Raw genomic sequence first — 15,980 nt, 5'->3', positions numbered from 1 at the left:
AGGGCCGTCTACATGCAATTTCGCCCAGCATGTATATGCCTCCAAACAAAGAAAGTAAATCCACAGGCTCAATGTCAAGTTGATGGAAAACTTAGACGCCAACCCTTCCCAGTATGAAACGGCAGTCACCAATACCTTGAAATGTATAATAAATCGATTGCCAATATGCAACCAATACGGTCAACTTTCTTCAGAATACTGATCTTCGTAGCCACAGTTATTACAATTGGAGAAATAGAACAAATCCACTATACTTCAGCAGTAGAAAAAACACTTCTCAACTACAGTGATGAATAGTAGAGAAGTTGGACAACTTAGCTATACCTCAGCAGCCAAATTGCAAAAGAAATTCGAAACCCTTATACATCAATAAGGGCATACAATTAAGAACCCAGGAAAAGCCAAAAAGGCAATAAAAGAAAATATATCTTCAAGCGTGCTTTTTCCCAATGAAATGAGCTCTTATTTATAAGCTTTCATTGGCCAAAGTTTCCCTAAAACTCCACTTCAGAAATTGTGGAAGTTTCCCTAAAATACTCAACACTTAGAAACTTTCCAACTTGCTTTTAAGAAATATCTCTTAAAGTCATTATTATAATAATATAAACATTATTATAATAATGCAATTCAATGATTAATAACTAAATAAGAACTCATGCAATTTATTACTTTATTAACTGCAAGTGATGACCAACTGCTGAAGCCACCCACTGCACTGCCGAAAAAAGACTTACTAAAAATAGCAAGTCCACAACTAAGACCCCCAAAACACCCTGTCAGCTCACGAGGGTCGCTATGATGAGCTAACTCCATTAACTGTGTAAACCTGCCAAAATCAGAGAAATTACATTAGGTAAATGGAATTACAAAGCCAATTCACCATCAAGTTTGTCAAGCCATTAATTATCAAAAGAGATTACATTTATAGTTTTTTGTTATCTCTTAGTTTTGGCAGAGCAACAGTCATTCATTAGAAAGAAAATGAGAATAAAGCATGAAAACATCTAATCTGCATCATAATATGGACACATGGCATTTTCCTATCGATGATCTTGAATGTATGGCACTTCTGAAAACTCATGGCGACTGTTTATCTTCAATTTCTATTGTTTGGTGCCAAGTCCATATAATTCATATTCCAACAGTCACTGTAGTTTTGAATTCTTATCGTTGATCTCGAATCAACGATCACGATTAAAACATAATAAACCTCTTTATTTTTCCTTGTGATTTCCTCTATGGGTCCCTCTATATACACGTGCCTAGCGCTCGCTTTCCTGCATCGGTTATCCTTTACGCATCTTTAAAAAGCAAGTAAGCGAGCGTCGTTGATCTTCTGAAATCTGACGGTTGAACGATATATCCTCTTTTCATGTTACATCTTCACTACAGTTTCAAGCTTTAACATTTGTTTTAACCGCAAAATAGTAATGGCTCAAACGACTAACCACATCACAGCTTCGCAACTATCGTTCATACGATGTCTTCATTCGATGCGATGATACGATAACTACTTCCAAGTTAACCTTGACTTCATTCGCAAGCTCACAACTTAGAAATCCTAACTCAACTTTAACCTTTCGATGATGCCATTAACATGCTTTCCCATCTTCGTGACCTTGACCTTGAGTTAATTTGAACACCATGCGAACATGCGATCTGTAGCCTTTCGCTTCTTCGCAACTCTAACCAGAGGTAAGTTCTAACTCCATGTGACGATGCGAACAATGGTTTTCGTAGCTTTGTCGTGCTAACTCTGGGTTTCATTTAACCTCTTGCAACCATGCAGCAAGCGTTGATCTTTACGATGTGACAGCTGAGATTAGATCTTAACCCTAGTTCTGCTCTGCGTTGTGGGTATCTTTTCCACGTGTCACATGCTTGCTTTCTCGTATTTGCTAAACCTCACGCATCTTTGAAAAGCGGGTATATGCCAAACGTAGATCTATTGAGATCTGACGATCACCATTAAATTGAAAACTTGATGTTATAAGCTCAGAAAATTGCCCTTGCCATCTCACGATACTCTTACTATCATATAATCAAGAGTCCTCTTTCTAACCCTTGCAATCATATGTTGGTTGATATATTGTAACATTGGAAAACTTTAAAACATGAGACACTTATGATCTAACGACAATGGAATGATCGTAAGATCGGAAACTTGAAAATACATACCCATGATCCTACAACTACCTAATATATCATAAGATCGAGATAATCAGCATTTGTCTTTACAATCCTCTATCAACCTTCAATTCATAACATCGGAAGACTTTATGACACATGCTTATGCGCTAGACCCACTCAAATTCGATATTTATATGCCTACGATCTTATGACCATACGACTGGCATAACTTCTTATCTCTGTTTCTTTCTTCTCTCGATCTTAGGACTAAGGCATCATCTGGCGTACCATCATAACTCTTATATCTTTCTTCTTTCAATCTTACGATTTGGGCATCATTTGAAACCAAAGAAGATGAGACCCAACTAACAAATAAGTTGTTAACTTTTCAACTGACCAATGGCGTGCATTCTTTTGTTAATTGATTTTTCACCAGCCCACGTAACTTGCTACGATCACATCTAAACCATCCATGCAATTGAATCGACAACACTCATTTGCTTATCTTTACGTTTTGATTTCAAAGGGTTTTGACCATTTTCTATAGCACAATATTACTTTCTCTGCATTCTCAACTAAATTATCTATGGTATCTTCCATGAAAATTGTAACATAATATGAATCCTTGTCTTCAACATGATTAAGAATAGAATCAGTAAAATATCCAGACCTTCTTCTCATCAGAGGAACGCATAACAAACTCTCGAAAACCTAATCACCTAGCCTTGGACTAGTGCATTGCTCACATGATTTCCCACATCAGATTAGCTCAAAGGGATGATGAGAAGAGAGGTCATCCTATGGCCATTCTAGACTTAGATTCAAGACATTGACACATTTGACTTGACTCAAATCTAAAGCAAAAAGGGATGAACTGAAAATTGGGCAACAACCAGATAGAGTAGCACCATATGCGGATGAAGAAGTTGATAATGGGTGCTACAAAGTTTCTACAAGTCTTTTCCAAGATGATGACATGTACATAAAAGTTAGGACAGAATTTGGCTTATTTCAATTTGCTTAGGGAACAAAACTTAGTTAAAAACTTGGGACCAAAGTGTCATGGGAGCTATCACATGGTGGTATCTCTATAGTCAAATATTTAAGCATCTACAACCTCTCGCAATTAAGATCCTCTCACAAGAAATTTTTTTATGTTTTTTGTTTTTTGTTTTTTGTTTGCCACTTGTAGTCTACAATTCTTTAAATTTGTGAACATTATTATCCAAGTTACAAGTTCTTTTGTTGTTGAACAGAATTGACGTACATACTCCTTTATCCACTCAATGACATGTAACTGGTCGGGCTCAAAAAAAAGCTAAAGGCTTGGTTTACATTCATACCAGCTTGTGTTTTTGTCACATGATGAGATCACTATAGGGAAGGAAGCCAAGCTTTGGGATGTAGAACCTGAGTGTGTGAATTTGGATACAATGATTCAAGATCTTAGTACAATCATAGATGATGATGATGATGACATCATGACACATGGTGCATCTAGTACAAGTGCAACCGTTATCAGTACAAATGATCTTGAACTTGCAGCAACTGGAGAAGTTGGACATGATGAGGATTTTTTTGTGAATCATCCTGAACTATATTTCAATTTCTAATTGTGATGATTTTTTGATTTACATTGGATTGTGAACATAGACATATATGATATGGCTTATTGAATATTCAGTTATTAGTTATTTGAATTTCAATTTGAATATTTGTGAACTATCAAATATCTTGATCAATGGTATTGTTGAAGTATCATACTATCAAACGATTTAATTTTGTATATTTCTTGCATTTCTTTGCATATGCAATACATACATACATACATACATATATATAAATGAATCCGCATCGCCCCCAAAAAAAAATTCACACATCAACGCAATTGATTTTGGCATCCACACCTGAATCAGTAACTAAGTGCTCACCCTATGAGACATGCATACATATCCACCTGACTACTTTTTAGAGGGACAAAGTCACTGAAATACATTAATAAAAAAAATTTACAATGCAGTATTATTCAATAATATTACTCAAAATGCTATATCCTATTTAAATTTTAGAACCAAATTTAAAAAATTAATTCAACAATCTTCATGTAAATCTATATAGATATTTTGAATTGACATCAAACACTTTCTTTAAATATCTTCTGGAACATTTGTATAAATATTTTGAATAGACATTAAACTCTTTCTTCAAATTTTGTTGAATGATCTTCTCATAAACCCTCTATAAATATTTTGAATAGACATTAAACTCTTTCTTATTTTCAATAACCTTATTCAGGAGGGTTTAAGCGAAAAGTAACTTAAGTGAACGCACAAACAACCCTCGACCAGGTCTGGAATTTGACAGTCACCCATGCCTGTCATGGGTATTTTTTATTTATGACAGTTTGGTCATATTAATGCCTTTCATTTTACATTTTAAGATAGATACTGATTGTCAAAGATCAATATAATATAAGTATAAATTAGTAATATTTACAAAAACCTTATATCTTGAAATTTCTAAATTCATCCATTTTATAAAATAATATTAAATTTTAGAAAGTATCATAAAGTAGCAATATATGTCAACGTAAAAAGTTTTTAACTTTATATTTTACATACAAATATTCTAAATCGACGAAACAAGTTTATACTATGTTTTACAAATATTTCGCTATAATGAATTTTGACTGTTTATTGATAAACTTCAGTATCATATTGACAGTTTTATAAAAATTCAACCTGTCAATCAATACGGTCTACTAAATTTTTAGCTGAAAACTTAATTGCAATCCACATTTCCTCTGTTCTGTACTCTTCTTTTCCATTGCATAATTTGAGAGGCTTCCACGGAAAACAAAACACAAAAAACGTAAATTAAATGTAGCGAATCCATCGGTCATACCACAAACACTGATTTAAAAAGTCTTGTAGTCACTGCACACCGTCCATATACATAGAATGTGATTGTAACACAGAATTACCAGATCAACATCACATATATATGCATCACCGTGAAAGCCTCAAAATTCTGATAATCAGTACATGCCAGTTAAAGGGGGAAACAAAGACAAACAGCTGGACAATCTAACAAATTGTGAAGAATGTACGTACCGAAATAGAAGAGAAAAAATTATGATTGTGTTGAGGAGTTTCGGCAGGAGATCTGCCTGCCATGGCTTTCTGCAAAATAAATTGACTTCTGTAATATGGGGAAAAAACGGATTAATAATTTTATAACTCAAAACCTATCAGAATAAGTCTTAAGATCAACTATGATTATTTTTTAAGGAAATAACAACTACCTGTACTAGGAAAGAGAAGATAAGTGTTTATAATAAGGATCGAAATGTATAAGATAAGGATAAATTATTATTATTTTACTATTTATTATGTAGTTAAGTCGTAGAATAGATATGCACGTCGTCTCAACCCAAACATCCTTACTGTTGTCAAAGTTAGGTCCCATGTATATTATCCGAGGATTTTTTAACTAAAACCGATTGGCCAAAACATTCATCGTGTTATCAGAGGTAGGTAATATGTGTATTATGTGCGGATATGTGCGGATTTTTTAAATGAATCTAATGGCTTTGGCAAATTTTATCAATTTTATGATCAAAATTATAAAAAACTATTCTTAAATTGATAATAAAAGATAGAATATGTTATACTAGCAATTGCACATTTGTATATGTGCAACGATGAGGCAATAGATTGTGGCATGTAAAAGAAATTATGAAAATTATTTTAGAAAAAATATCATAGAGAATTTATATAGAAAATTGGTTGTTAAAATATGTCATTCTATAAAGCAATCAATTACTTAAGATTGAAGTGTGTAACAAATCCATTTTAAGGAAAATCAAATTTTAAAATTAAACTAATTGAAAAGGATCATAATTTTTTTAAATATATAATTATTATGAAAACAAATAAACTACCATTAACATTAAGATTTTAATTATATCATTTATTCCATATTACATTTAAATAACTCTATAATATTTAATGTTAAATCTAATTTTTAATATTTAAAATTACTTAAAATATAATATTAATAAAATATTAAAATTAGTTACATATTTTATATCTCATATATATTTACTTAAAATTGAATTGTATAACAAATTCATTCTAAGGTTTTGAAATTTTTGTTAGCTGCATATGCCAAAAAAAATTTACTACCTCTATTCTAGCAAAAAGTGCAAATTTATTTATTTTTTAGAAAAAATAGTTACGGAAGCAGTAAAAATGGTGCTAGGGTTTCTGGAAATGGTGCGGTGGTAACTAGTTCTAGTGGTGTGATGGCTTCTGAATCTAGCAAGGGTGCTAGTTGTGGAAGCAATAAAAATGGTGTTGAGGCTTCTGGCAATGGTGTGGTGGTTGTCGGATTTGGTGGTGTGATCAAGACTAGTGTGATGACTTCTGAATCTGGTAAGGGTGATGGTTGTAGAAGCAGTGACAATGGTGTTAGAGTTTTTGGCAATGGTGTGGTGGTAGCTAGCTCTGGTGGTGTGATCAAGACTGGTGTGATGGTTTCTGAATCTAGCAAGGGTGTTGGTGATGGTGCAAGGGTTTCTGGAAATGGTGTGTAGGGTGTTGGCTTTGGTACAGTGGTTTTTGTATCTAGCAAGGGCATTGATGTTGGTGCCAGGATTTCTAGTAATGGTGAGGTGGCTTCTGACACTAGTTCTAGTGTGGTGGTTGTCGATTCTGGTTCAGAATTTGGCAAGGATAGTTGTGTTGGTGCTAGGGTTTCTAGCATTGGTGTGGCGATTGCTAGTTCTAGTAGTGTGATCAAGACTAGTGTGTTGGCTTCTAAATCTGGGAAGGTTGCTAGTGTTGGTGCCAAGGTTTTTGGTAATGGTGTGTTAGGCACTAGTTTTGGTTTTGTGGCTTCTGAATCTGGCAAGGGTACTAGTGTTAGTGCTAAAGTTTATGGTAATAATGTGGTGGTTGCTAGTGCAATAGATGTTAAGAAAGGGTTTTCATATGCCCAGTCCTTTTGCATGGGTGGGGGTTTGGAAAAGGTCACTAAACCTATTGTATCTCTTCCAATCCCCAACTGTAAGCCAATATCATTTAATCTAGGGGATGAGTCACTTTTAGAAATTGCGGAACATATTAGGGATCTCTCCAAGGATCCTATTATTTATCACTTTATGGGTTTTTGGCCCACTCTCTTGAAGCTCCATGCATGAATTTTGAAGCATTGGGATCTATATATTATGGCTATTGTTGAGATCTTCCCTTTGGTCAAAGGTTTCTTCATTGTTACTGTCATCAATTCTAAGGATAGGAAAGTCATTCTCTATGATTAGGTCTTTTCTTGGGAGAACTGTTTTCCTTTAATGGTTAAACCATGGCATCCAGATTTTAACCCTCAAATTGAGTCTTTCCTCAAAATCCTAACTTGGGTAAGGCTTCCTAATCTTCCTCTTCATTTTTGGGTGAATTCTGTTTTTATGAAAATTGGCAAGGCTTTAGGGGATTTTCGTATGGTTGACTCCCAATCTTTTGAGCATTTCCATTCTACTTATGCTAGGGTTCTAGTGGATATTGATGTTTCAAAGGGTCTCCCAAATGAAATTATTTCTAGTTATTCAAAGGGTTCTTGGACTCGGTCACTAGATTATGAGGGCCTCCCTTTTAGGTGTAAAAAATGTTTCAATATGGGACATATGGTTGCTAACTGTGAGATTGGAAAATCTAGAAATAAATGACCCTCCTCTTGGTGGAAGGGTGCATTGGACCAACATTATTCAGTAGTCAAATTATTTGCTCCGGTGGATGAGGTTTCTAGATCTGTAGACTTGGGGGCTCCATCCTCTATATTGGAAGTTATTCCTTCTAGTCCATTTGAAATGGTGAATGCTTCTGATTCCAAGATAGATGCTCAAGTTTCTTATGGGGTTGGTCCTTTGTCTGCTGGTAGTCTTAAATCCTTTTAGAAGGGGGATGAGACTATTGTTTTTGATGAAGGTGTTAAACCTGGTGTTCTTGGTGCAAACTCTAGTCGAGGTAAATCTAGTGGTTTTGGTGTTGAGACCGCCAATTTTGGACAAGATAAGATACCTTGTGGCTATGATTGTTGGATCCAGTCCTTGTATATCTACTGGCTTTGGTAATGTTTCTTCTTCTAGTTATGGTATTGGCACTTTTGGCTCTGGCGATTATACTTTTGCTACTATTGGAATTGGTAATCAGACTACTGGTATTAGTTCTAGTGTAATGGAAGAAGTGATGACAGTTGGTCCTTATCAAAAGCTGAACGAGATTCCCTCTATTTTGGATTTTCAAATTTGGCAGTCTAAGGTTACGATGGTGGAGGAGGGGTGGATGCCTATTACTAGGAAAGGATCTAAAAAGGCCTTCCTCAATTTGATATGAATTTACGCTCCCAGAAAAAGGGGGTGAAAGGAATTCTTAGTCCCCTTGCTGGTTGGTTGGTTAAGAGTTCTTGTTGGTTTCTTCTCTAGATTTTTTTGTTGCTGTTGTTAGACATATAATGTTTTTCCGTTGTAGCATGCTTCTGGTTTTTAGATCTTACTTGGGGTATCTACTCCCTGTATAACCTTTGTTTGGATCCCTTTGGGATGTTTGGGCTTTCTTTGAATATCTTTTGGGTTTATGATGTGAAGGGGTTTTGGGTCCCCTCAAAACTTGGTTTTACCTTAATCTAAAACAAATTCATTCTTAAGAAAATAAAAAATGAACTAAATTCATTGAAAATGAGCATAATTTTTTTTTAATACATAATTATTATAAAAATAAATAAAATTGCATTCATGTCAAAATTTTAATTATTGGATTTATTCCTTATTACATTTAAATAACTCATAACTCTATCATATTATATGTTAAATCTAATTTTAATATCAAACTTTTATATTTAAAGTTACTCAAAAAATAATATTAATAAGATAAAGAAAATATTTACATATTTTATATCTCATATATATTTGTCTATTATGTCTCAAAAAAAAAAATTAATAGAGTTCCTATGTTACAATATTTTAGAAAATGTAAACAATATCTATTTGAAATTTAGGAAAGCTTTTTAAATGAGATAAATTACAATGTTAAAAGGAAAGTATCATAAAAGAATAATTCATTTTTAGAAATACTTGAAATGGGTTTTAAACTCATGTCAGAAAATCAATCAAAAAATTAAAAAATCGATATGGTCTTGCAAATTTTTTGGCAAAGAACTAAAATTTGGGAGCAAAGATCCCACAATAAGCCTATCGGCTTAATTAAAAATATATTACAACTAAAAAAGTATTGTTTTTTATTATTTGGATAAATTTAATTGACTACTTCAAGATGAATCTTAGTGTCTCTTCAAAAATAGTGGAAATCTTATAATTGATTCCTAACAAATAGAACCACAAATTAACTCTACTATTAACTATACCCCTAACTTTAGAACAATTTTTTTTTAAATATATTCTATAACTTTAACCATAAGATTGTAATAAATTATACCTTATCCCTAATTTTAGAACCTTTTTTTTTTTTTAAATAGATTCTATAACTTTAACCAACTTTTAATCCTAATAGATTGAAATGAATTATTAACTACAATCCACATTTCCAATGGTAGGTATTATGTGTATTGTGTGAGGATTTTTTAAATGAATCCAATGGCAAGTGCATATTATTGTTTTCTATTCAACTGGTTATTTTAAATGTTTTTATTTTCAATGTTATAATTAAAATTATAACTAGGCTAATATCAAAAGGAGATGAAGCCCTTAAGTTGATAGTAAAATATACTATAGATTGAAAAGTATTATGAAATATACTACAATTTAAAAAGTATTACAAGGTTTTGTCTTTCATTTTGTTTGGATAAATTTAATTGACTACTTTAAGATGAACTTTAGTGTATCCTCAAAATAGTGAAAATCTTGTACTTGATTCCTAACATGAATAGAACCTCAAGTTAACTCTACTACTAAACATATCCCTAACTCTAAAACATTATTTTTAATAGATTCTATAAATTCAACTAACTTTTAATCCTAATACATTCTAATAAAAAAAAATTACTCTTTTATATCAGTAAACCACTTAAAGCCTTTTACATTATTTTAATAATATTTACAATTGTTTGACCACGGTCAAATGTGGGCACTGGGAAAAAGAATAGGGAAGAAAACTCCAATGTTGCTTTGAACTTTTTGGTCATGACTTTTTGCACATGTCTTTGTAGGGGCATACCCCACTTACATTCCTTCAGTTAAGCACATTTTAATAAATTATTATTTATATTCAAAATTTTGAAATATTTATTCAATACTAGAAATTGTTGAGAGATTACAAAATAATATTAATTGAGTAAAAACTATAATTTTTTACTTTTTATATTAATAATAAAATTAATTTACATTATTTCTTATTGAGTCTTAACACTTATCTTAAACCTAATTGGGACTACATTTAAAAGAGCATTCATGCTATATAAAGAATATTCATGTTGTATAATTTAGTATATATTATTTAATACTTATATTAGAGTAGTGTCTATGTTTTGATTCTTAAAAGATATTAGTTTATATGTTTTAATCAATAAGTGACTTCCCTAATGCTTTATTTGTGTGAGCATCCCCTCTATGCAATGTGTTTCATTCATTCTCATAACTGATGATTTCTTGTAATCCACTAGTCATGGGACATAGTTGAATTTTGATAACAATACTACAAAATAAGCTCCACTCATTAAACCAAAAAAAATGAACCTCTTAACCTCTTCTCATGTAAAATGTAAAAAGTAATTTAAAGAAATATCTTCATTTTCTCTTTGAAAGTATATCATAATCAACACAAAAATGTCAAACTGTTAGGAATAAGGTGTCTCAACCTTGTATAATTCCTATTCTTATTATTTATTTTGTAAAATGTATTCCTTGCAAATAATGTTGATGTGTCAACATCTTGAATTGTGTGTAAGGAGATCATGACTAAAACGGTTATGACGGATTCCTATGACACGTAAGAGCTATGTTAGGAAGATTCAATGACAGGTGAAGACATGTGGCAACTGAGATATTTGAGTACTGTACACTCTACCCCAAAATTTTTTGGGGTTCCTATTTTCTCGGAGAATGGTAAAACCCTAATACGGTTTACCTTTTGGGAGTAGCCCTAAAGTGAAGCGCATGTTATAAGCATTTTTGGGGTTGCGAAGAGATGTGATGCGAAAAGGGTGTATTGTTGGTACTGCGAGTAGCTACTGGAGTCTTCCGTTGTTGATGTTGAACTTGCATTGCAAGTGTATTGTAACCTCGTGTTGAAGATAATACATTGTACAGGTTCTGAAGGGGTGGGGTTGTTTTACCGAAAGGTTTTTCCGCACCGACAAATCCTTGTGTTATGTGTTCCTTTCTTTGTCTATTTTCTGTATGCATGGTTGGCTGCAATATTGTTGTTTACATGATATTGAATCTATAAGTGTGAAGATTTTAATAGGATTTGCATCATACTGTCCTTATGAGATTAGTATAGGAAGTTGTTTCTGCACCTGAGTTTCCTTACACAAACAAGAGATGCATGCTTTGACCTCTTCTAGAGTTTTGGATTGTGTACTACTATTCTGAGTATTTTTTGTGTATCTGCATGTGTCATATTGTATTAACTACAATTTTAATAAGGTAATTAACTTTGGCCTAGCAATTGATGTTGGTGTTGGAGTTGTTGCAATAGATTCTCATAGTGCCACTGTTGAACAAACATCATCGCTAATTCATCCAAAAAGTGTTTCATGAGGTATGCCTTCACCTAATGTTGTGCTCCATGTTCAATATTTTGATAATACTTATGAATGGCTAGAGAAACATACTTTGATAGGCTATTTATGGGTGGAATCCCTCTTAAAATCATGTTGCAAGAGTGGGTGGCCAAAGCCTAGGCTCCTTATGGAGTTTGGCTTGACAAAATCCAAAGCCTTACCAATTTTTTTTTTTTAATTTCATTTTTCCAACCCTTCCCATGTAGAGGATGTCCTCTCTCATGGCCATGGTTTTTCTAGTCTTTATTTTTGGTTATCTAATGTTGGTCTGAAGACATTTCTATCTCATATGACAAGAAATTAAGGATTCCTGAGAGACTTGAGTTCCTAGTCTCCAATTGTTGTGTTGACCTTTCATGGAAACCATTGCTCAATCTCTTGGCAAGGCAATTTGACTTGAAACCAATAAAAAATTTAATGCTTGACCTCAAAAGAGGGTTTGTTTCAAGGTCAAGCTTTCAAGGGACCTCAAAGAAACTATGGAGATTCATGTGGGTGGTGACACCTTTGCCCAGAAGTTTCTTTATTTAAATATCCCAATGTCTATTATAGGTGTTAATCAATGGAGCATAAGGTCAAGGATTGTCTTCTCAATGTGCCACGGATGAAACCTCCTCCTAAGGAATCTAGTTCTCATTCAGTAGAAGAAGGTAAAAAAGTTGAGAATGGACAATAGTTTATAAAGGCAAGAACTATTTAGCTTCAACTTAGAGGAAATGTATTAACTCTAATTTTGAACTGATATTTAAACTCCAATCCTAGCTTTTACTCAATTGATATCCACTCCAATTTCAAACCCTAGTCAACAGGCGAAGGAGGTTTTTGTAGGTGTTTTTTAACCCTCTTAGGTCTACACTCCATAGGCAACATTTACTATTGGTGCTTCTTAGTCTTTACATCATTCTCACTGCACTTTTAGGTGTGTTAAGACTATTTATGGTAGTTTGAATAAGTGGAGAGTCATCTTAGGAGGTGATTATTGTTGAGATAATGGGTGTTGCACACATTGCATAATATTGTTATATTGTATTATATTATTTTATTTTGTTATGTAATTTTGCACCTAGATGGACATGCAACATGTAAAGATTCCCATGGGATATACTTGATGAGTTGTATTGTAACATTGTGATAATATTTTATGTAATTATTTAATATTGGGGAAAAGAATTAAATTTCCAATATTAAATGTGAGATCAATGGGTTAGGTAGCACATGGTTTTAGAACATACCACTTGGTGGTTTTGTGGGACTTACTACTATATAAGCAGCCACAAGGGCAGTTGTTTCTGTGAGGCAAGAGTCAAGTAGGACAAGGCTTGACAGGTTAGCCAAGGGAGCATTTGTGAAGGTCGAAAGCATCGTGGGATGTGTGGATTCATGCTTGTTCACATGGATTTCTTGGTTGTGGCTATGGGTTTGAAGGCTTCCATAGTTGTATTGCACTGGTGTTTTTTCTTAATAATACATAGAGATGGATGCTTTTGGACGCTGGGTTTTTTTTCTCTCAATGAGGGTTTCTCAGGGTATATTTTGTGTCACATTTTTTGTGGGTATGTTGTCTATTCTCTTGCATGTAGATTTCAGTTGCATATTTATTTCAGATCTATTATGGGTTATGTGGATACTTTTATATTCTTTGTTGCAGTTTCCTTGCAAGTGGTATCAAAGTTATGGTTGTGTTGTTGTAATCTTAGATTGAATCTATGGGAATGCATGAGAGCATAAAAGAAAGGGAAAGATATATGTGTTGTTTATTGCAGATCTGAGAGTTTTGGGTTTACTGTTAAGATGGGATATTGGTAGATTTTGGGCATGTGAAATTGTTGGACAAAAGGATTTTTTGGATGTTTCATTTAAATGAGCATTTTATGGGGTATCTTGTTGAAATGACCTCCTAAATAAAAATAGACCTCACCATTGGATCTAGGTCGACATTTCCATAAATTTTGATATATAATATGGCCTAGTTTGGCCATGTTTAGAGGAAATGAAAGAGTTTTTTAGTTTCAGCCTATGATAGCCATCAGATTTAATCCCATCAGAATTTTCATCACAACAAAAAAAATCGTAGTGAAAATGGTAAAAAGATAGTCTTAGTAAAATGGCCATAACTTTCTCTTAGAATATCAGATATCAAGCATCTTACAGGTGTTGGAAAGCTAATTCAGTGCACTACAACTTGGTGTAAGTTTGGTTCTGTCATTTTCACATTTTGTCAAGTTTTAAGAGCCCTAAAATTAGATGTTATTTATTTTAAGTACAAATTAAGGCATAACTTGGGCATATGGAGTCAGATTTTGGACTTCAAATAGTCAACAAAAAGCTCTTGGAGAGCTCTACGCATTGGTTCAAATTTAGTGTAGGTTTAGCATGGTTTATTTGGTGATATATTAATCTAAACAGTTTATGATATATATTGACTATGGTAGCACTGTGAGTTTATGACATTGTATGTTTGGAGATTTAAGATTTAATGTATGTTAGGATTAAACCATAAACATAAATAACAATTACGTGCTATCAAAAAATGATAGATCACATAGAAAAGAACTCAAGACACCAAGATTTAACGTGGTTCACCCAATCCTTGGGCTACATCCACCAAACAAAAAGTCCAATATTATTATGATTCAGTGATTACAACCTAATTACAATCTGTAATCCCTTACAGCTCAATATTGCCGCAAGAACCAATTTTCACATCACAACTATGAAACAATCCCTAACCCTAAGCTCTTTTATACAAGTATTTTTACCGCTTTAAGGTTATAATTAATAATTACATGTCATCCCAAAATCCTGATAAAATAGGGCCCAAAAATTTTTCAAAAAATTTATGAAGTATGTACAATACTTTCTTGATCAGTCACCACAATCTAACAATGTCATTATATACTCAGTTCATATTTTAGATTGGTCTCATGTCAATATGGTTATTAGTATTTGGTTTGGATATGTATGATGACTTGTTGGGTCTACAAGTTATGCAATGTTGTAAGCAGTCTATACTTATAGGCTGCATTTATGGCTTGGATATGAGTTGTCTTTGCCCATTTATATTTCATTATTGATGTATATTTAGATTGGTGGTGGATTTGGGTTGTCTATGCCTTAAGTCATATGATTTTTTTATTTTTCTTCATGTAGAAGGGATGAGATGTTGTTACTAGGTACAATCATGGTGGAGGATTGTGGTTGACTATTTTATGCTGATAGGTTGGACATATTGAGAGTCAAATGCTCAATTTATGGATGTGATCATGATGTCATGGATTTTTGCATGACATGATTGGATATACAAGTACATCCTTGATGTTCATTAGTTTAGATTCCTAATTTGCTTATGGTGGTATATCTTCTTGGTTGAGGATCATGGTTATTTGGTTTCTTTTGAGGAGCTCATGATGTGCACTTTGAGTTCTTTGATGGTTTGATGCCTTGGTTGATTCTCATGGTTAGAGGATGGTTTTTTCATCATGATGTCATAGATATCTTGGATGCATGGTTTAGTGGGAGCTTGTGACAGTGATGAGGTGATAATGCAGGATTAGTTCCAAGTTTGATTTGTATCTTCTTAGTTTGGAGATTTTGGTTTCACTTCGTACTGATTATTTTGGTTATGTGAGTGTAGACCTCAAGGATCTTCATGTAGGCGATGGATTTTATGATGCCATAGGTGACTTGGTACCATGGTTGAGTGGGAATTTTTTTTTGCATTAATATATTTATTGAGTGTTTGCAAATGTTGGAGGTTTGTCTTAGATCATGTTACTACAAAAGCATCTTTAACATTTCCATGGTGCACTTGATTATCTTCATGGTTTGTGAAGATGGTTAGATATTGAGGACTCATGGGGTTCTTGGTTATCTTCATGGTGTGTGGAGATGGTTTTTCATGGTACGTGGAGATGATTTTCTTCATGGTGTGTGGAGATGGTTGCATCTTGAGGGTTAATGGGGTTCTTGGTAAAGGTGTGGTTTATGCTTTCATTTGACATGTTATCCTTGATGTGAGGATGGTTTTATTTTTATGTCATGGTATAATCTTGATA

At 33.3% G+C, this 15,980-nt stretch overlaps 1 protein-coding gene across 1 annotated transcript in view; it reads right to left on the bottom strand.

Annotated features, from left to right (window-relative positions):
* The window catches only part of LOC149576812 (calcineurin B-like protein 1), a 155,074-nt gene extending 149,642 nt beyond the window's left edge, over positions 1-5,432 (bottom strand). The window contains exons 1-2 of the mRNA XM_089820144.1: positions 5,346-5,432; positions 5,244-5,311 (exon numbers count right to left, since the gene is read on the bottom strand). Of these exons, the coding sequence (XP_089676270.1) occupies positions 5,244-5,306 (63 nt within the window). The 5' untranslated portion in view covers positions 5,307-5,311; positions 5,346-5,432. The remainder of the gene's footprint in view (positions 1-5,243; positions 5,312-5,345) is intronic.
* Positions 5,433-15,980: the final 10,548 nt, after the last annotated feature.

Source organism: Cupressus sempervirens, chromosome 1, assembly GCF_028749045.1.
Source record: "Cupressus sempervirens isolate cs-2001-9-10 chromosome 1, ASM2874904v1, whole genome shotgun sequence".
NCBI lineage: Eukaryota > Viridiplantae > Streptophyta > Pinopsida > Cupressales > Cupressaceae > Cupressus > Cupressus sempervirens.
Note: the sequence above shows the minus strand (reverse complement) of the source record. Positions and strands in the feature narration are given on the sequence as shown.